At 37.0% G+C, this 20,865-nt stretch overlaps 1 protein-coding gene across 2 annotated transcripts in view; it reads left to right on the top strand.

The window, feature by feature from the left end:
* The window catches only part of APOO (apolipoprotein O), a 92,130-nt gene that overhangs the window by 47,073 nt on the left and 24,192 nt on the right, over positions 1-20,865 (top strand). For both annotated transcript variants that reach the window (XM_027845455.1, XM_027845454.1), the window contains exons 4-6: positions 2,990-3,044; positions 7,332-7,427; positions 9,311-9,402. In XM_027845455.1, coding sequence (XP_027701256.1) covers positions 2,990-3,044; positions 7,332-7,427; positions 9,311-9,402 — 243 coding nt within the window. The remainder of the gene's footprint in view (positions 1-2,989; positions 3,045-7,331; positions 7,428-9,310; positions 9,403-20,865) is intronic.

The following is a 20,865-nucleotide window of genomic DNA, read 5'->3' as shown; positions in this document are numbered from 1 at the left end:
GATTATTGAACTTTTATGTTTGAGAGGAAAGTCCTTCACATGGTAGGGAAACCACCATATGTTGCGTTGTCTGAGTTGATCTGGTATTGAGATCATTCTGAGGTTTGTTTGTTTGTTTGTTTTTTGAAAGTTCAAAGCATGATTTGCCCAAGCTTGTTGCTTAAGGGACATGTGTTGTTTAAAAGTCAAGTCCAATTTGGGAAATATTTTTTAATTTTAAAGGTCTCCTAATGTGCTGTGATATATATGATGCAGAAAATGCAAGGATAACAGCATCAGAGTCAGAGGAGGTAGGACCATGTTTCTCAACATTGCTTGAGAAATTGGTCCTTAAGGATCTCTTATTATACTTTACTATATACACTTATCCAAACACACACACACGCACACACGCACACACACACGCACACAAATATATGAATGATGCTCCCAGCCTCTCCTTCCAAATATGTGAAAAGCAAGTGTCACCTCATTCCACTACCTTCTTTATGCCTTTTAAATTTTACCTCAGGAAGGTAAAAACAGTAAACATTTGGACATGTTGTGGGACCTGTGAATTGGTCCAACTAGAATCGAACTATGAATTGGTCCAACCATTCTGTAAAACAATTTGGAATTACGTTAAAAAAAAAAAGTCAACTTACATATCCTTTGACTCAGCTTTGCTACTGTTGGGTATATACCTCAGAGAGATCAGAGACAGAAACAAAGGTTCAATAATAAATAATAAAAATTTAATAGAAGCACTTTTATAGTAGCAAAGAACTAGGAAGAAAATGGGTGTTCTTCATTTGGGAGAATGGCTGATTATAGTGTATGAATATTATGGGATATTCACGACAAGAAATGAAAATATGGATAATTTAGAAAAATTTAGAAAGACATTTGAATTGATGCAGAATTAAGTAAGTTGAAGCAGAGCAATTTACAGGATGACCACAGTGAGATGTAAGAAGCCATTAAACTGTGACTAATTCAGTGTCCCATTATGACTTCAGGCCACAGTCAGCTGAATCTGATGGTTAAGTGTGTCTCCATCAGAAGAGTACTTGACTGGAGTCATGAATTGAGGCATAAGTTTTCAGAAATAGGCAGTGTAGTGTGTGGTTTGACTAGTTATTTATTACAAGGAGGAGTTCCTTATGGGCAAGGGGGTAGTCATTGGATAGTGACAGTGATGGGAAAGAAGAAAGGAAGGATGGATCAGTAAAAACTTAGAAAAAAAAGTTGTCATAGGACAGTTTTTTTCTTTTTTTTCTTTTTTTTTTTTGGTTTCATGAAAAAGCCATAGCATTTTATTATAGCATTGTGCTATTGAAATACCAAAAGTACTTTGTATTTATGAATAATCATTCCTGAGAGTATTTTAAATCTTACAAACATCAGGGGGTACAAATTGTCACCTTTCTAAGAGCAAAAATACAGTTCAGAGCATTTAAATTTGACTTTACTTTAGTATTCTCTCAGTGTGACAAAATAATACTCTTAAATAGCAAATACACAATGGAAAAACAGGAGAATGAGAGAAAGTTAAGACATGGATTGTTCATAAGCATACACATTATGACATTTTAAGATAAAAAATCAGAACCTGCAAATGAGTAAGAATCCTTTGAATATAAGTATAAATTGACCATCTGCCCATGCTATGTATGCCTATCTCTTCTGTTAAATTATAGGCTCCATCATTTTGATTTCAGTAAATATATGAATACCTAGTATATGCAAGGCATTATGGTAAAATTTAAAAAAATAAAACAAAACATACATACACACAACCAACAGAAAGATGTATAAGACAACGGAATAAGAAAGAGCACTGGTTGTGGATTCAGAGGAACTGGGTTCAGATTTTGCCTCTGATACTCATTATTGCCTTGGACAAGTCATTTATTCTTCCTCATTTTCCTCACCTATAAAATGAAGGGTGTTGGCCTAGGTAGCCTATTCGAGGTCCCTTCCAGTTCAATATCTGTGATCCTGCAGAGACCTATATTTTAATGGGGGAAGGAGTGAGGGAGACATATAAAGCCAACTTAAGGTTATTTTAGAATAGTAGGCCGTCAGCCTATGCAAAGGCTTGGAGATGGGAGATGGTAATGTAGTCATGCGTCATAGAGTCAAAAGCTTGGAAGCCTTTATGGCTAGACTGTAAAATATGTATAGGGATGTAATGTGAAAGAAAACTAGAATGATGGGAAGGGGTCAGGTGGTGAAGAACCTTAAATGTTTAACTTAGGAGTTTATATTTGTACATAAAGATAATAGTAAGTTTATTGAGTAGAAGAATGTCATAGGAGTGCACTTGAGCAAAATCACATTGGTTGCTTTGTGGTGGATGCATTAGAGTGGTGAGAAATGGGGCAGAAGAACAATTAGGAGGTTATTGCAATAATCTAGATGAGAGGTGTTCTTAAAAATACCTTCACATGAGCTCATTGCTTTGTATTTGGTAATCCATCAATAATATCTCATCATAAAAAATAGACTGACTTAATTTAATTTGGAATAGCTCTAAGTTTGTTTTCAAACTGGGACAGAACAATTTTTCTCATTAGAAGACAGAACTGCTCATCTACAGATAGTCATTTTTACAAAAGTGAGCTGCAACATATATGCCTTTCTATCAGATTAATACATATTCCTTTTATAAAAGAAACTGACTTGATCAGATGGGTAAAAGGTTACCATTTATCTTGTAGCATTAAGTTGTTTTTGATTATCAAAAAAATCTTAATTTGTTAGGCTGCAACTTTTCTTAATTTTGTGTAGAACACTGAGAGGATTGTGCAGTTGAAAGCAATTGGTTTGGCTTGTCTTTTGTTTTTTTACTTTTTTATTTCCAATGACAACATTAGAACCTTGTTTTAAAAAATTTGAGCAAAAAACAAACTGCAGAATGTGAGTATTTCATTCTGTTTATATGCATATTTTTCTCTTACTTTAGTAGCAATGCTATTTGGTCATAGTCTTTTTTTTCCCTATTCAGGTTGCTTACGACAAAACTAAACCCACAATAGATGCTGCCATTCAACAAGGAAGAGGTGAGTTGATTTATAATTAATAATTCTGGTAACCACTAGAACTTACATAGAACACTTTTACATTATATTTAATTGTTATTGCCTACAGGTGTATTATTTTTTTTATTCAGCTGACTAGCTGGAGAGGTTGTATAATTGGGTGGCCAAGTCACTTAATGTTCTCTGTGCTTCAGTTTCCTCATTGTAGGATGAGGGGGTTCCATGTCTAGAGAGACCCTTCCAGCTGTGATTCAGATAGGATTAAACAAATCTGTAGTGTGGAAGGCACTTCTGTTCTTCAGTTACCCAGGCTTGACTCTTTACTCATTTATCCCCAATATAAAATCAGGTGCCCACCTTGTCAGTTTTACATACATAATATGTCTTGCCTGTCCCTTCCTTTCTTTCCACTTACAGTTCAAGCTCTCATCGAGTCTTGCCTGGATTATTGCAGTAACTTCATCATTGGTCCCTTTGCCTTAAGACTCTCCATGTCATTATTCAGAGTAGCCAGAGTGACATTCCCCATCTTACAAAGCAGCAGTTGCATACAAATTCTTTTCTTTGGCATTTGTAGTGTAGCTCAAGCTTGCCTTTACAGCCTTATTTCATATTACTTCCTTTTATACACTATGCATTGAAGCCAAACTGGCCTTCTTATTCCTCATACATGATACCTATTTCCCATCTGCATGTGTTTGCACAGACTGGGATGTACTTCTGCACACCTCTCCTCTTATAATTCCGAGTTTCCTTTAAGGCACAACTTAAATACTATCTCCTTTCCTGATCTCTCCCTCTACTTTGTGCCCAGCTGCTTCTCTTTCCCTCCATCCCAAAATTACTTTATTCATTGTATCTTGTGTTTATGTGTACATGTTGTATCCTCAGCATTTAGCTCAGTGCCAAGTCCATAATGGGCACTTAATAGATGCCTATTGATTGATGAAAAACTAGTTCTGCTGTCTTTACATGCGACAAACATGTATTAAATCTACTGGGTACAGAGCACTGTGGTAAGCACTAAAAGATAGAAAATCTGTGTAAGACATTGTCCCTGCCCTCCTGGAGCTTATAATGCTGTTAGGTGAATAAAGCACATTAACAAAAAACTGTGGTACACAATAGTATGTGGTAAGTGCATTATAGATAAACTTTTATTTGCTACTAATCTTAATTCCAAGGGAAGAAGTTGTTATTAGCCAAGGGAAAACAAGCAAAGCTCTATGGAAGAGGTAGAATTTGCATTGGATTTTAAAAACTGAGTAACACAAAAGGCAAAATGTTCATAGGCAATGCATAATGATCATTTCTGGTTGCAGCCACCATACATGCCAAACACCTTTGGTTGGGGTTTCTCCCACTCTTAGTTGCTATGTATTAACCTGTCTTTCTGCTACTTTTGTTCTTTGTTGGCCACAACTGTGCCATATTTTTTGAAGCTGTGCTTCACTGCTCACGTAAGATGCATATCCTGCCCTTCTTGATTATGATTTTTCAACTCTAGCTGATTCGAATATCCCAAACAGCTCACTCTACACGTATCCACTCTGCCAGAATAACATTGCAATAAGCATTATAGTGTAGGAAAAGGAAAGTGAAAGAAGATGTGGCCCAGAGTCTAGTTGGCAGAAGGATGCCTCCTCACCACCACCACCACTTCCCACGAATGTCCTGTGATTGTATTGGTGTAGGGAATTCCCATTGTAGAAATGCCCTCTACCAATGCAGATCAACAACTTTTCTGTAATTTACAGCTCAGAGAGTTTTTTAGAGCACTCTGATATTAAGTGATTTATTCCAGGTCACGAAGCACTTGAATCCAGGTATTCCTGACTCTCTTCCTCTCTATCCACTGTTATGTTGTTTCACACATAAAATGGGACATTAAAAAGCAAATAAAAGGTGAAATAAGTGGAAGGCCAGAGAGGAAAGAACTCTGTTAACACAAGCTCCTTAGTTAAACTTGAAACTTTGAATATACTACTGAAAATTAACATCATCATACTCTCCAGCTCAGGACCTAGAAAAAGGAGAGCCAGAATAACAATAATTTGGTTTTTTTACGTGGAGGCCCATTGTCAGGGAAATGGTTGAACAGATTTTTGGATATGAATATATGTAATGCTGTTGTGTCATAAGAGATGATGTATGTGAAGAATTCAAGGAAATATGGGAAGATTTGTATAAACTGATTCACAATGAAGAAACCAGAACAAGGAGAATAATATATATACAGACTTAAGTGATGTAAATAAAAACAGCACTAAAAGGACACTATACTCAATTGACTTTGGACCTTGAATAAGGTCCCAAAGAACAGATGGTTAAAACACAAATAAATAAAAAGCCCATCTTGTTTTTGGACAGCTCCAATTGTTGGGAAACTCTGGAATGCTTCTTCCCCTAACCTGTCTACTTCTTAGTTTCCTAACTTCCTTCAAAATTAAGCACAAAACCCCCCTTCTCCAGGAGGCCTTTCCCAGTCCCTCTAGCTCCTAATGCTCTCCTCTCTGAGATTGCCTTCCATCTACTTGGTATATGTATGTCTTGTATGTACCTGGTCTATTTGCATGTTGTCTACCCTATTAGAATGTAATTAGAGTATATGGAATAGAATACATTAGGCTATCCTTGAGGGCAAGAGCTAGTGTTGCCTTTGGTTGTGTTCTAGCACTTAGCACAGTTCCTAAAACATAGTAAGTACTTAACGAATGCTTATCCACTGTTATCAATGTCCTTTCTAAAATGTGACCACAACTCAATTCACTATCTTCAGAAGTGGTCTGATCAGGACAGTGTACAGTGGAATTATCGCCTTCTTACTTCTGAACACTGCCTCAGGGCAACCTAAGATTGCATTAATTGTTTTGACTGCCACATGACAGTGTTCTCATGAGCTTGTAGTCTGCTAAAGCTCCTAGATCTTTTCCAAATGAATTACTCTCTAGTCATGTCTCCTCCACTGTGTGCTTGTAAAGTTGGTTTTTGAAACCCAAGTGTAAGACATTTTATTTTTCATCATCTTACTAGATTTAGTCCAATGTAGTAAACTTTCATGATCTTTTTGAACCTTCTCAACCCTTGTGTTAGCAGTTCTTCCTAACTTTGGATATTCAGATCATACAATACTTTACCCATGTCATTGATAAAACTGTTAAACGATATGGAGCCAGACACAGATGCCAAACTAAAGAATTTAGGCTTTTATTAAAGAGATGTTAGCAAGAATGTGTGAGACTTTCTTTTTGTCATCCATCTCCTTGTCTCTGATTGCATGATCAGAAGCCAAGTGGACCTTCATACTAGAAAGGGGATATGAATGGAAATACGAGTATTCTCCCAGTATCATAAATTCGTAAAATTGACAAATTCTCACTTAGAATATAAATTTTCTCTGACTTTGATTACCATAATAAAGTGTTGCACATTTCAGAAGAACTGACTGCTCAATTTCTTGACCAGCAGTATGAGTGACCAACTTTTAATCTAAGATAACCAATTCTTGAGATCACTAACAAGATGATGTTATTCTCGAACCTTGGTGTAGTCTCTAGCTTAAGGTTCAAGCTAGATTGAAACTTATATGAATGTAATTGATCAAGTAGACAGATGTACTATCTGTGATAGTTCAAAGTCTGATAGCCAGAGAGATATAACTGAATAGTTTTTTGCACAGGCCAGGTGCTTGAGAATTGCATAGCCCTTCCCTCTTCTCCTGACTCTAAAATTCATACTCCCCTCACCTATATCAGATAGAAAGATGACTTCAGCCTGCTATAATTTTGAGCACTGGAAATGCATACAAATTAGCTGATATTGATAGTGATATTATCACCATTAAGTTCTTCCTATATTTCCTGGAAAAGATTATACTGGTGTGATAGGAAATCTTTGAAAAAGTAAACACAAGAGAAAATCCTGTATTTTTATTGGTTTTGTTTATGATGTTCTCTTTTGCTGGAACTTGGTAGGATTCTGCCTTACCGCCTTTTATTGCTTCCTTTGAGAATCTTTTCTCAGTGTTAAGTAGCAAAACACACAAGACTCGGCAGTTTCGTTTCTTATAACATAAACCAACTCAGAGTATTAGAGAAAGAGAACTTCTAATTTTATTACGTCAGTACAAATTTACATTTATGTATTTGCTCTGGACAGGAAGATTAGCAGGAACAAACATAAGAAACATGACTTGAAAACTGTTATTCAGTAGCAATTAATGCTGTAGAAATTAGTTATCAAAAGTATGGCAGCGTCCTTTTTAAAAAACATTTGATGTAAACATTCCTTGATCTGATTTCATTGTAGCTAGCTGTGAAGTTTTTCAAAATCCACCTCCAGGATTTTTGCCAAGACTTGGTGTGATTGGTTTTTCTGGAATTTTGGGATACTTTTTTGCTAAAGGTAGGTGCCGTTTTCAAATGGAATCATATATAATCAGTAATGAATCATTAATTGCTTTAAGATACATTAATATTTAACTAAGACATGTATAATTCAGCCCTGAGTTGCACAAAACTCTGGCCATCATAAGAAGTTACTTTTTTTTTCCTTTTTTTTAAATTAACTTATTTTGATTTATCAACAGTCACTTCCATAAGCTTTTGAGTTTTAAATTTTTCTCTCCCTACCTCCTCACCTTCCTCCCCGAGACAGCATGTAATCTGATATAGGCTCTACATATACTTTCCTATTAAACATATTTTCACATTAGTGATGGAAGTAAGGAAGAATTAGAACCAATAGGAGGAACCACAAGAAAGAGAAAACAAAACACAACAGAAGAAAAAAAATAGCAAATAGTATGCTTCAATCTGCATTCTAACTCCATAGTTCTTTCTTTGGATGTGGATATCATTTTCCATCATGAAACCTTTGGAGATATCTTAGATCCTTGCATTGCTGAGAAGGGTTAAGTCTATGAATATTAGTCATCGAACAAAGTGGCTGTTACTGTGTACAATATTCTCCTAGTTCTGCTCACTTCACTCAGAAGTTACATTCTTAAAAAGTTCAATTCTGACCAGTAAGATTATTAATATATAATGAATTTGTACTTTTCTTTCTTTCCACTAAATTTGATTTTAGGGACATGTAGTGATTATTTAGGTTATAAAGTACATTATACTGGTCCAGATCCTATCTGTAAAAAAAAAAAAAAAGGAAATTGATCGAGTTTAGATCAAACTTTCTCAGTTGAAAGAGGGTCTTTTTCTATACAGGATGGAATTAACTTTTGTCACCCAAAGATATTACATCTCTGCATATTAAACTTTCTATTCTTTTTACTGGTAGGGTTATGATCATTAAAAAAAGTGACTTCAGTACTATTACATGATGTAATTTTCACTTCCTAATATGCTATAAAGTTTATGTGACATTAAATGTAAAATTATATATCATAACAAACTCTAAGTATTTGAAAAACTGGAAGATTTTTCAATGTGTCAGTTTATGTGTAAAATACCTATTCAATAAAATACCTATTCAATTATTGGGTATTTATCACAGCCATTATAAATAAATTCAGTTGAAAAATACTCTTAAAATGCTATAACTTATATAGCCAGTTAATCTTGCTATTTCTAGAGAAATGCTAATTTGTAAAATTTTTCTAGTGTTAGGCTAGTGAATTGTATTCTCTGTTAGAAACTGTACATATCATCTTGTGGAAAGGACTCCATCACTCAAAAATTGCATGCGTTTGGGCAAGTCACTTTACTTCATAGGGCTGTTGTGAAAAAGTGCTTTTAAAACCATAAACTGATATATAAATGTGAATCTATTGTTCATAAAATTTTGAGCTGAAAGGGACCTTAGTAATTATTTAGTTCACCTCTTTGTTTTGCAGATGAGGAAATTGAAGCCCATTTCCATAGGGAAATACTATGAGTAAGGAATCTCTTTTTTCATTTTTTTTTAAAGAAAAATCTAAAACTTAGAAATAACAATAGTATCAACTGTTCTGTGCACCTTAGAGCCCAACGTTAGAAAGGAGGTATCATCAGACAGTGAACATACCGTTACTTCAGTTTTTATCACAGTGCCCTAGGATTTAGAGCTTAAAGGGAGCTTAGAAATCATTTGTTCTTCCTTCCTATATTACAAATGAGGAAACTAAGGCCCTAAGAGATGAATTTTTGTAAAATTACACAGACAGTAAATAGCAGTATCATGATTCAAACCCATTGTAACCTATGAATATTAAAGGTGCATCGTAAATTAGGTGATAGAGTAACAAAATTCACTAACAATGTGGGGAATGTGGGGGGACTTTCATTTAACAGGTTCAAAATTAAAGAAGTTCGTGTATCCATTTGGTTTCATGGGCATTACTGCATCTGTCTATTATCCACAAGAGGCTTTTGAATTTGTACAGGTCAGTTACATTTACCAAGCCAAAATCATCTTTGGTTTTTGTTCATATAATTTTTTTTTATAGCTATAATACTTGATTCCTCATCATCTTCAGCAGCTTTCATATTAAGCCTGAAAAGGGGCTTGTTTTTGTGGGGTTTTGTTTGGGGTTTTTTTTTTTTTTGCATTATCTAGAACAAATTTATCCTGTTTTTTCTGCCTTCTGCTTAATTTATAACGTAATACAAAAATATCTGAATTATTACATAAATGGTGGAGTTATGTTTTTATGATTCATTGCTGTGCAGGATGTTATTAGATTAGTAGGTCTGTTGATTGAGAGGTGATTCTAAGCTATATTCTTAAGACCCTAAATTTCTATATGGGAGGGACTTGTAATTTTGTGATTATTCACAGAATACATAGCAACATATAAGTATTTTGGAGACCCCTAAATGCTGGGTAAAGAAATTGGAACTTTACAGGATAGGCATTAGAGAGCAACTGAAGGATTTTGAATAGAGGAGTGATACCAATAAATCAATAAGTTAATAAGTTCTTGTTATGTTCCAGGCATTGTACTAGATAAACAAAAATAAAACAGTCCCTGGTCTCAGGGAGCTTATATTCTATCAGAGGAAACAATGTGTGTGTATGTATGTATGTATGTATAAAAGTTACACAAAATCAATGCAAGATAGTTTGGAAGGGGGAGCCACCAGTAGCTGGGGGAAATCATGAAGGCCCTTGTCTAGAAGGTAGAGACAATGAAGGACATTAAATTTTCTGAGGAGGAGATGAGGTGTCTTGCAGTTGAGGGTATTAGTAAGGACTTCACATAGCAGTGGTGTTTGGGCTTCAACTTGAAGAGAGGGATTCTTTGAAATGGAAAGGAGTATATCATGTATTCCATGGATGGCGGTTAGCTAGTGCAAAAGCACAAAAATAGGAGGTGGGTTGTTGTGTGTGAGAAATGGATAAAAGGCCAGTTTGGCTAGATCAAAGATTGCAAAAGTGTAGAGTAAGGAGTGATGTAGAGTCTGGAAGGACAGGTAGGGGCAAGGTCTTGAAGGGCTTTAACAGCTAAACAGAGGAGCTTATTCTAGATTCTAGAGGCAACAAAAAGCCATTGGAATTTATTGCTTAAGGAAAATCTCTTTGGTAGCAGCGTGGAAGATAGAATGAAGTGGGGAGCAGCTTGAGGCAAGAAGACCAATTAAGAAGCTGTTACGGTAAATCTGGACCAGAAGTGGTAAGGGCCTTGGGGCACATCCACAATTATGGGGTGTGACCTGGATGGACTAGCAAAGGAGATTGATAAGGAACAATTAGACAAATAGAGGAGGGCCATGAAAACCTAGAGGATAGAGTACCTAGGAGAGGATAATCATTAGTGTCAGCTGTAGCAGAGAGGTTGAGAAGAATAAAGTCTAAAAAAAGACCATCAGATTTGAGGGTTAAGAAATTATTGGTAATTTTCTGGAGAAAGGAGTTTCATTTAAGTGATGAGGTTGGAAGCCATATTGCACAGGTTTGAGGAGTCAGTGAGGGGAGAAGAAATGAAAGTAAGGCGTATAGATAGCTTTTTCTGGGAGTTTGAGAAAGAGAGGAAAGATATAGGACAGTAGTTTGAGGAGATGGTAAGGAGGAAACTTGGGCATGTTTGAAGGCTGTAGGGAAAGAACCAGCAATAGATAAGGAGAGGTTGAAAATTAAAGAAAGAGAAGGGATGATTAAGGTTGTAATCTGCTGGAGAAATTGGAGAAGATGAGTTTGGGGCACATTTAAAGGAGTTGGTTTCCATAGGAAGAAGGATCACCTGTCATAAACTAGGGGGAAAGCAAGAGAGAGTGAGGGATTATGTTGAGGGTTTTTGAGATGAAGGGAAAGAGAAGAAGAGGGAGCTCATGTTTAATGGCCTTAATTTTCACAGTAAAGTAAGAGGTAAGATCCTCAGGTAGATAGAGTAAGTTAAGTCATCATCATTTTATATATGAGGAGTGTATTCTAAGTGGTTATTTCTGGCTCAGCATCTCTTAGCTAGTTATTATATGAAGTAGATTTTGAACCCAGGCCATAGACATGTGCAACTGACCATATTGGCTTTTTTCATTTCATTTATTCAGCATGTACTTATTAAATACCTGCTTTATGCTAATTCAACAAATATATATGAAGAACCTATTATGTGCAAGTTGACAGGCAGTATGGATAAAGAGCTACCTGTGGAAGTCAGGAACACCTTGGTGCAAAGCCAACTCTGACACAGATTGACTCTGTGACCCTAGGCCAGGTTGCTCAACTTCTCAGTGCTCCCAGGCAACTTTCTAAGACTTTAAGCTGAGAAGGTACCAAACTGCATTGCTTAAGGAAATCCCTTCCTGGGAGAGACAGCCAGTCTCTGGCTGTACTTAATCTACCTCTTCCTCCTTATTTCACATTACTCCTCTTCCTGTGCTTGATGTTCCAGTCAAACTGAACTATTTGCTCTTCCCCAAACTCAACATGCCATCATCTCCTGCCTTGGTACATTTACCCAGTTTGTCCTCCATGCCTAATGCATTCCCTGGTCATCTCTGCTTTTCAGAATTTCTCTTCCTTCAAGGCCCAAGTTAGGTTTCACCTGTTTTGTGAAGCCTTCCCTGAACCTCCTCCTCCTTCCTCTTCAGTTCTTCATGCTCACTCCCACCTCAAATGTTTCTCGAATTCTTTATCCGAGTATTACACTTATCTTTGTCCTTGAGAGCAGAGGCTATTTTAATTTTGTCTTTGTGTCTAGGACATAATAGGTACTTAATAAATGTTGAATTGAATTGAGGTATAGAATCTTAGCTGGATTTGGATGGAAGAGAAGGATTTCAGCAGCAGGAAATGAATATCAAATACCGTGCTAAGTGTAGGGAGGACTATAAAAAAAAAATGATACGGTCTGCCATGAAAGTACTTACTGTCTACTTAAAGAGACAAAACACAGACAGTTCTCTACCCTTTTCATATTTCAGAGGGATTATAGAGGAAGGACCTTCAGCCTGAATCAAAAACCTAGATTTTGTTCCCTACTCTGCCAATTGACTATGACCTTGCAGAAATAATTTAACCTGTTAGGGCTTCAGCTTCTTTATCTGTTAAATGACAAGGTAAGATCAGGTGATCTCTGAGTTTACGTCTCACTTTCAAGTGCATGTATTCTCTATAAGAAGTGTAAGAGAGTTTGTTATAGATACACAAAAATTATGTAGGAATTTAGACTAAGAAAATGTGGGCTGGGATTAGTCTGAGAAGTCTTCAAAGAGGAGTTAGGTCTTGAGTTGTTGGGAAATATTGTTGAAGACCAAAGAGTATGAGCAAGGTCACAGAGATGGCAAGGAATAAAGGCACGTAAATGGGCAAGGGGGAAGCTAGGAAGGAGACCAGATTGACTGAAATTGGTGGATCCATATTTTGGATTAGTTAAAAAGCATTTTGAATGGTCAGGGTGTAGAATCAGACTGTAAAAGGCCTTTAGTGCATTTGGACTTATTCTCATGAGCCAAAGGAAGCTTTTCCAGGCTCCGAAGCAAAAAAATGACATAATAAAAACGTTTTGGAAAGATTAGAGGTACATAAATAAATGAAATGAAGGAAAGCCATAGAGGTAATGTCTCTAAGAATTGACAGAGTTGTCCTTAGGGATGTATATAGAAGAAGGGATCATTCTAGGATTCTGGAAAGATAACTCAAAGTTTACTTACCAGTATGGAGTACTTGAAAAATGCTAGTTTTATTGATAGAAAATGAAAGGTTGTAATTTTTTTAGGAAACTTAGTTTTAGACATGTTGAGTTTGAGGACAATGTGCTATCTAATTAGAAATGTCCCATAGGTTCTTACTTATTTAAAGTTAAGCTTTTATGCTTTTGGACAACTAGGTACAGTTGACAGAATGCCAGGCTGGAGTCAGGAAGGCCCATCTTCCTGAGTTCAAATCCAGCATTAGCCATTTACTTGCTGTGTGACCCTGGGCAAGTCACTTAATCCCGTTTGCCTCAGTTTCCTCATCTGTAAAATAAGCTGGAAAAGGATCTGGCAAACCACTGTAGTATCTTTGCCAAGAAAACCCCAAACGGGGTCATGAAAAGTCAGACTGACTGAACAACAACAAATTTTATGCTTTTACATTATGTTACATTTACAATGCATATGGACTGAAGAGTGGTGTGGAGTCTAGTAACTGGAATTTTACCCCAGGGTACCACAATTTAGGGCACACTGATCCCACTCAGAAACAATTGAACTTAGCACTTAGTTTGCAAGAATAATTACTTAAAATATGTCTTCTTCCAACTACTGCAAATGAACTCTTCTCTGTCCTGCTGCCCCAGCCCCCCACATCAATAATCTTCCAGTAACTTATGATCTCTGCCCACAGGCACTAATTCCCTGGAGTGTCTTTCTCATTATCATGGAGTGATAACCTGTCTCTCCCTTGCCCCCTAACTAAGCTTGTCTTTAAAAACTGACTTGGAGGGGGCAGCTAGGTGGCGCAGTGGATAGAACTCTCACCTTGGAGTCAAGAAGACCCAAGTTCAAATCCGGCCTCAGACACTTGACACTTACTGTGTGACCCTGGGCAAGTCACTTAACCCCCATTGCCTCACCAAAAAAAAAAACAAAACCCAAAGAATAATAAAAGCTGACTTGGGCAAATTTCAGATTTTTACTCTTCCCCCCACAAGACCTAATTGTGGCTATCCTCCTAAATTTCATACAGCCATATACAGTAATATCCTTGGCTTCTTTCATGGGACCATAGTTTTAGAGCTGGAAGAGACTTCAGAGGCCATCTAGTCCAAGCCTCTCATTTTACAGGTGAGGAAACGGTGGTCCATAGAGGTAAAATGCTTTGCCCAAGGTCATTCAAAGGACCAAGTGTCATTTAGGATTTGAACTGAGGTCCCCTTGTTTCCAGAGCCTTTCCTCTTTCCCTGGCAACAGAATGCTTTCTTTGACTGACTTCTGGAGACTTCAGTAACCTGAACCATAGCTTTAAACTGAGAAGTAAATGGGGAAAATCCTTTGAGAAAAATATCCTTCATGAAGTCCATGAACTTAATTTTGTAGGTCAGAGAGATGTGGAAGCATTCCTTTAGGACAAAAAAAGGATCAGAATTGTAGATAAAATTAAACTTGCAGATACATAAACTGAGTTACAACCAGCAAAAGGGCCAGGAGAGCTTTGAGGAACCAAAATATTAGGAAATGACTAATAACTCAAAGCATGAAGTCATTTAGTAAATGGACAGCCAGTAAATTGTACATGTTTTAGTAGCAATGACATAATCAACAATTACATCCCACTCACTGAGGTGAATCATTATGTCTCTGAATCATCAAAAAAGGTTAAATTAGGGTCAATGAACTCTCTTTAGAAAGATAGGAAGTGATGTGTTTAAAAAGACTTCCATAAAATATTAGTTAACAAAAATACATATCTTCATTCTCAAACTTTTCAGGGAATACCTTAACACTCTAGGAAGTCTTCCTTCAGAGAATAAAACTGACAGTTAGATGCTAGCTATATTTGGTAAATTTACTCCATGATACAGATTTTCGAGTAGGTAAGTTGGGGGATTTTAGGAATCTATAATTCTGAAAATTAGGTTTTTCTTCCCCAGTCCACTTGTGTTGAAAGAAGACTCAAGTTCCTCATTCCGTTTCTAAAATGATCTAACATTCAGATATTCTGAAAGAATTCCCCATCCCCCATGCCCCATGCCCTATCCCCTCTTAGGGGTTTCAGTTTTACTCTGAGTGATTTCTGGGAAAGTTGTGGTAAACTATATCTAAGAAGAAAGAAATAGCAACTCTCCCAAGTATTGTATATCCTGGCATAGCTTCAAATCCTTAGTTTCCTTTATTACCTTCCTGGAGAAGGCCTTACACAGCCCCAATAATTAATTGTTCTTTTCCTCTTCAAATTATTTTATGTTTACTTATCTGTGTACATGGTATATTCTTAGTAGAATGTCAGCTCCACAAGATAAAAGAACTATTTATTTTCTTATCTTTGTATACCCAATGCCTAGCACTTTGCTTTGCATATCATGTGTATAATAAATACTTATTGAATTAAATATAAATTTATCTAGATCTTTTGCATTAAGTAAACCTGAATTTTTTGCCCAGAAGTTAGTAATCTTGTCCCATGTTAGAACTGACCTTTGCAGTCTTATCCCTTGTGGTTTAAAGTATATGCGGGAGGGGTTGGGGGAGGAGGTGGGAGAGTAATATTTTTAAAGGAACCATTGGAATTCAGAAGTATTAAAATATTACACACACACACATTCATATTCTTTCTCTCTCTCTCTCTCTCTCTCTCTCTCTCTCTCTCTCTGTGTTTCTCTCTCTTTCTTCCTCCCCTTTACATCCTTCCCGGCCCCCATAACCCCACCCCCAAGTCCCTAATATTTAGGACACAAATAAACAAGACTTTATTCGGGCTCTTTGGACTCATGGACAGTTTGTGAATGTCAGAGCTCTAGGGTATAGCTTTACAAATTAAAGCTGTCTCCAGACTTCAAAATAAATTTATAATGACCTAACTTTTCATTGTATACAAGCATAATGCAACCTTCAGAATTACATGGAAAATAAATTATTTCATGGATAAGCTTTGAAGTTATTTCAAAGGAAAAAATTATCTGTTGCTCCATACAGGCATTTTGGAGCACTTTCAGAATTTTAAAAGATTTTTAGTAAGTTCTATTAGTGCAAACTACTCAGACATCTGCAGCATACATTTTATGGATACTTCTCTGTGCCCAGCATATAGGATAAAAAGATAACATGTAATGCAGTCTTAGAATAAAAGTCTGAACTAAAGGTGGTGATATTGTAAATAGAGAGGAGAGAATGGATACAAGGGGCATTGTAGAGATAGACTTTATATAAGACTTGGGAACTGACTGGATATAAGGAATGAGAAAAAAAGGAAAAGACAAAGATGATTCTGAGATTTTGAGCCTGGATGACTGTGGGAATGGTGGTGCCAACAATAGAGATAAGATAATTATGAGAAGGAGCAAAAGTTTTTTTTTGTTTTGTTTTGGGGTGGAGTGGAATGACGAGTTCCATTTTAGACACATTAAAGCGTCAGTGGAGATGGCCTGAAAACAGGTGGAAATTAGAGACTAAAGCTCAGATGAGAGATGGAAGATAGAGTTATAGACTTGATTATCATTTGTACAGAAGGGATAGATGAAACAAAAGGAGTGGGTGATATTAACAAGGGAGGGTAGAAAGCAGGTAGACACAAGAGGGCTGAAGATAAAAGCCTGGTAAATCACCTCTAGGAAGTTAGGAGAGAAAGAAGATAAAACCACAGATATCAAGCAGGCAGCAGCAAGAGAGATAGTAGAACCAGGAAAGGGCAGGCCCATTGAAGCCGAAGCGGGGAAGTGTATACAAAGGGAAGGAGCCCAATAGGAGTCATTGTAGCCAAAGAGGATGAGATCTGAGAAAAGGCTGCTAGAGTGAAACTTTTCTTTGAGGTGGTGGGACTGGAAGTCATGCCGGGGACTGAAGAGTATATAAGTTGAGAAAGTACAGCTGGCATGAGCTATTCTTTTTCAGTGTGTTTGTTAGTAATCTTCAGTCTCTCATTCCTCTCTTACCTCTTCTATTCATTTTTCTTATTTTCTTTTTTGTTATAATTATTTGTGTACATGTTTCATCCCTGAAGAAACTTGGAAGAGATTTTGAGACAGGAAGAAGCATTTATCATTTTTGTATCTTCAGCATCTTACACATAATAGGCACTTAATAAACATTTTTTGAAAGTGTCCCTGCATACAAATATAGAGAAGCATGAAACAGGATTTACCATGTTTTTCACAAACCATGCATATTGTTTTGTAGCATTATTTCATTTCTGCCAAAAATTTAATTTAACATGCTTTCATGAACTGTGTATACTGTTTTGTAGCATTATTTCATTTCTACCAGAAAGGGAACACAAGTCTTTTTAGTATTCACTGGGCTACTTTAGAACTTCACTTATGTTGTTGTTTTGGCTGAGTTTAAGAAATTTTTTCCAAGGAAAATAAAAGAAATTTTTCCCATGCCTTATCATGACAGCATTGCTTTCCTCCATCTTCTTTCTCATTCTTTGCCATACAAAACTAAGCATTATTTGTAGCATATTGTGTGTGCCAGATAGTTAATGTTGCCTACCCGCTCCATAACAGCATGCATAGTAAATGGTCTAGTTCATTTATTCAGCTCTAATGTAGGTAATACAAATAGGCAAACATTGTCAGAATTTGTTGTGATTTAAGCATCCAGGGGACAGGGTGGAGAAAGTGAGGAGAAAGCCAAACACCATCGGATACCTTTCCTTTTGATTGCCTTTTGAAGCTTCAACTTCACCTAATTCACATGCTCTTCATAAGTGACAGTCATCATTGAGCCTTAGGTAGCCTTCAATTTTTTAGACTCCTGAGGGAACTTAGCAAATTTAGACATTTCCTTAAACAAAAGAATAGAAAAGGAAGATTGTATATGGCACTGAATTTCTAATAATACATTTATTTTAAGCATATCTTATATTTAACACCATAGTTTCAACACTGCCCTATGTCCCTTACTGGACTTTCTTCTGCTTTCTTTTCTGTATTTTTATATGTTTCATTAATTATATTTTCTTTCTCTTCTTCCTTTTGGAGGGTGAGGTATCAACATCACTACTTCCCCTCACCCTTCCCTTCATATCTCTCTTCCCCTCATAAAGTCCTCCCTTATGAGAAATATAGTTGTATCTAAAAATGTATGTTTCATTCTGCACCTCTACGTAGTCTTTTCCCACAGATAGGAAGCATGATTCATTATCAGCTTTCTAGAGTTGTGATTGCACATTGCATTAATCATAGTTCTTACACACATAGGTCTTTCTCAGTTGTTTTCCTTTACAGTGTTGTGGTTATTATGTAAATTATTCTCCTGGTTCTAGTCACTTCATTCTGCATCAATTAATACAAGTCCTACGTTTCTCTAAATCTGACCCTTTCACAATTTTTAATGGTGCAATGATAGTCCATTACATTTATATACCATAGTTGGAGGGAAAAATTATATGTTTGTATGTAGATAGATAGATAGATAAATAGATAGAGGTCACAAGGTGAGTTGAAGATGAAGGGGTCATATCTGGAGAATAAAATTAAGGGATGAGAGAGGATTATACTAGGAGAATGAGAAAGGGAGGGGTAGAACGGAGTAAATTATCTCACAAAAAACAGAAAAGAAAAGGCTCTTACAGTGGAGGGAAAACAGGAAGGTGAGAGGGAATGAGTGAATCTTATTCTCATAGGATTTGACTTAAGGAGGGAATAACATACACACTCAATGGGGTATGGAAATCTGTCTTACCCTACAGGAAAATAGGGAGGGGAAGGGGACAAGAGAGTGGGGGGATGACAGAGAGGAGGGCAGATTGGGAAAGGGGGTAATCAGAAGCAAATACTTCTGAGGAGGGATAGGGTCAAAAGAAAGAATAGAATAAATGAGGGGGGCGAGATAGGATTAAGGGAAATAGAGTTAGTTTTTTCACAGCATGTCTGCTATGGAAGTGTTTTGCATAACTGCACATGTATAACCTATATTTAGTTGCTTGCCTTATCAGTGAGGGTGGGTGGGGAGGGAGGAAGGGAGAAAATGTGGAACCCAAAGTTTTAAAAACACATGTTTAAAAAAATGTTTTCACATGCAACTGGGAAATAAGAAATACAGGAAATGGGGTACAGAAATCTATCCTACCCTACAGGAAAATAGAAGGGAAAGGGGATAAAAGAAGTGGGGGAGAGATAGAAGGGAGGGCAGACTAGGGGAAGGGGTATTCAGAATGCATGCCATCTTGGGGTTGGGGGAGGGGCGAGATGGGGTGAAAATTTGGAGCTCAAAATCTTGTGGAAGTGAATGTTGAAAACTAAAAATAAATTTATTAAAAAAAATTCATATACCATGATTTTTTAGCCTTTCCCCAATATTAGCCATTGATTATAAATTCCCTGCTTACCTTTGCACATAGTAGTTGCTTACCATTTGTTGAGAATTGAATTGGATTGAAGTTGGGCTCAGTTGCTAATATACCATAGTGTGAATCTTCCTGTTTGGGAGTCTTTTAACCTTATATTCTAATATCTATGATGAAAGCAACTCAGATGTGAGTCTCATCACAGTTATTCAGTTTTGAGCAAAGCTAGAAGTATCATAGAACAGCTAGGATTTTGCTTAAGACATAGGCTGCAATGAGGGTCCCTCTCTCCACCCCCCCCAAAAAAAGGCGCCTGGAGCCTGGCCTACCACACCCAGGGTCCCATGGCCATCATTTCCCTCTGCTGAATGGCAGTTAGTCAAAGAAGCATTTATTAACTACCAACTGGGTGCCAGGTACTACTAAGCTCTGGGGATACAAAGACAGGCAAAAGATAGCCGCTACCCTAAAGGAGTTCATAATCTAAGGAGGGAGACAGCATGCAAACAAATATGAACAAAAAAGCCATATACAAGACAAATATGAGATAATCAAGAGAGGAAAGGAGCTAGAATTTAGAGGGGTCGGTAAAAGTTCACAGTCTTATGGGGGAGACCACAAGCAAACAAATACGTACATACAAGCTGTTCATAGGAGAAATGGGAAATAAGAGGAAAAGCACTAGAGTTGAGAGAGATTGGGAGGGGCTTCTTGTAGGAGGTGGGATTTTAGCTAAGACTTGAAGGAAACTCAGGAAGCCAGGAGGCAGAGATGAGGAGAAAGAGCATTCCAGGCCTGGACGTCTACCAAAGAAAATTCCTGGAGCCAGGAGTCTCAGTTTAATTCATTTAAACATTTATTAAGCACCTACTACTATGTACCTTGCACTGTGCAAAATTAAGCTGGGGATATAAGTAAGAAAAAGAAATAGTCCCTGCTCTCTAGGACCTTGCAATCAATCTAATGGAGGAAGACCCTACAAAGGGAAGCTAAAAAAGGGAAGGGAGCCACAGAAGGTATGCACATGGAAAGTGGAGTTACCTAGAGGGTTGTGAGCCCTCTGTAAAGAAAGGCTTTGGGAGAAGTTTACTGCTCTGCCATCCAGTCTGAGGGGAAAGGCGACTGAGTGTGAGTTGAGAAGGTGTGATATCAAAACCTTAGTCCTTCCATGTATGTTCTATGTGACCTTTATATAGCTTATTTGTACTTATTTGTTTGCAGTTTGTCTGCCCCATTAGATTGTGAGCTTCATGAAGGCAGGAACTCTGTTTTTATTAATTGTATATCACTAGCTCATAACATAGTGGCTGGCACCTAGTGAGTACTTAATAAATGCTTATTGACTGACTCATTCAGCAGAGGGCTTGTCCTTCTTTCTCACAGAGGACCATTCCATCAGGAAGGTGATATCATAACTTCCAAGTGAAGAATTTAATCAAGGGAGGGCTGTGCAAAGTCACCAGCCTTACTTTCTCCT

This window comes from Vombatus ursinus, unplaced genomic scaffold (genome assembly GCF_900497805.2).
Source record: "Vombatus ursinus unplaced genomic scaffold, bare-nosed wombat genome assembly UNPS02014962.1, whole genome shotgun sequence".
Taxonomy (NCBI): Eukaryota; Metazoa; Chordata; class Mammalia; order Diprotodontia; family Vombatidae; genus Vombatus; species Vombatus ursinus.
Note: the sequence above shows the minus strand (reverse complement) of the source record. Positions and strands in the feature narration are given on the sequence as shown.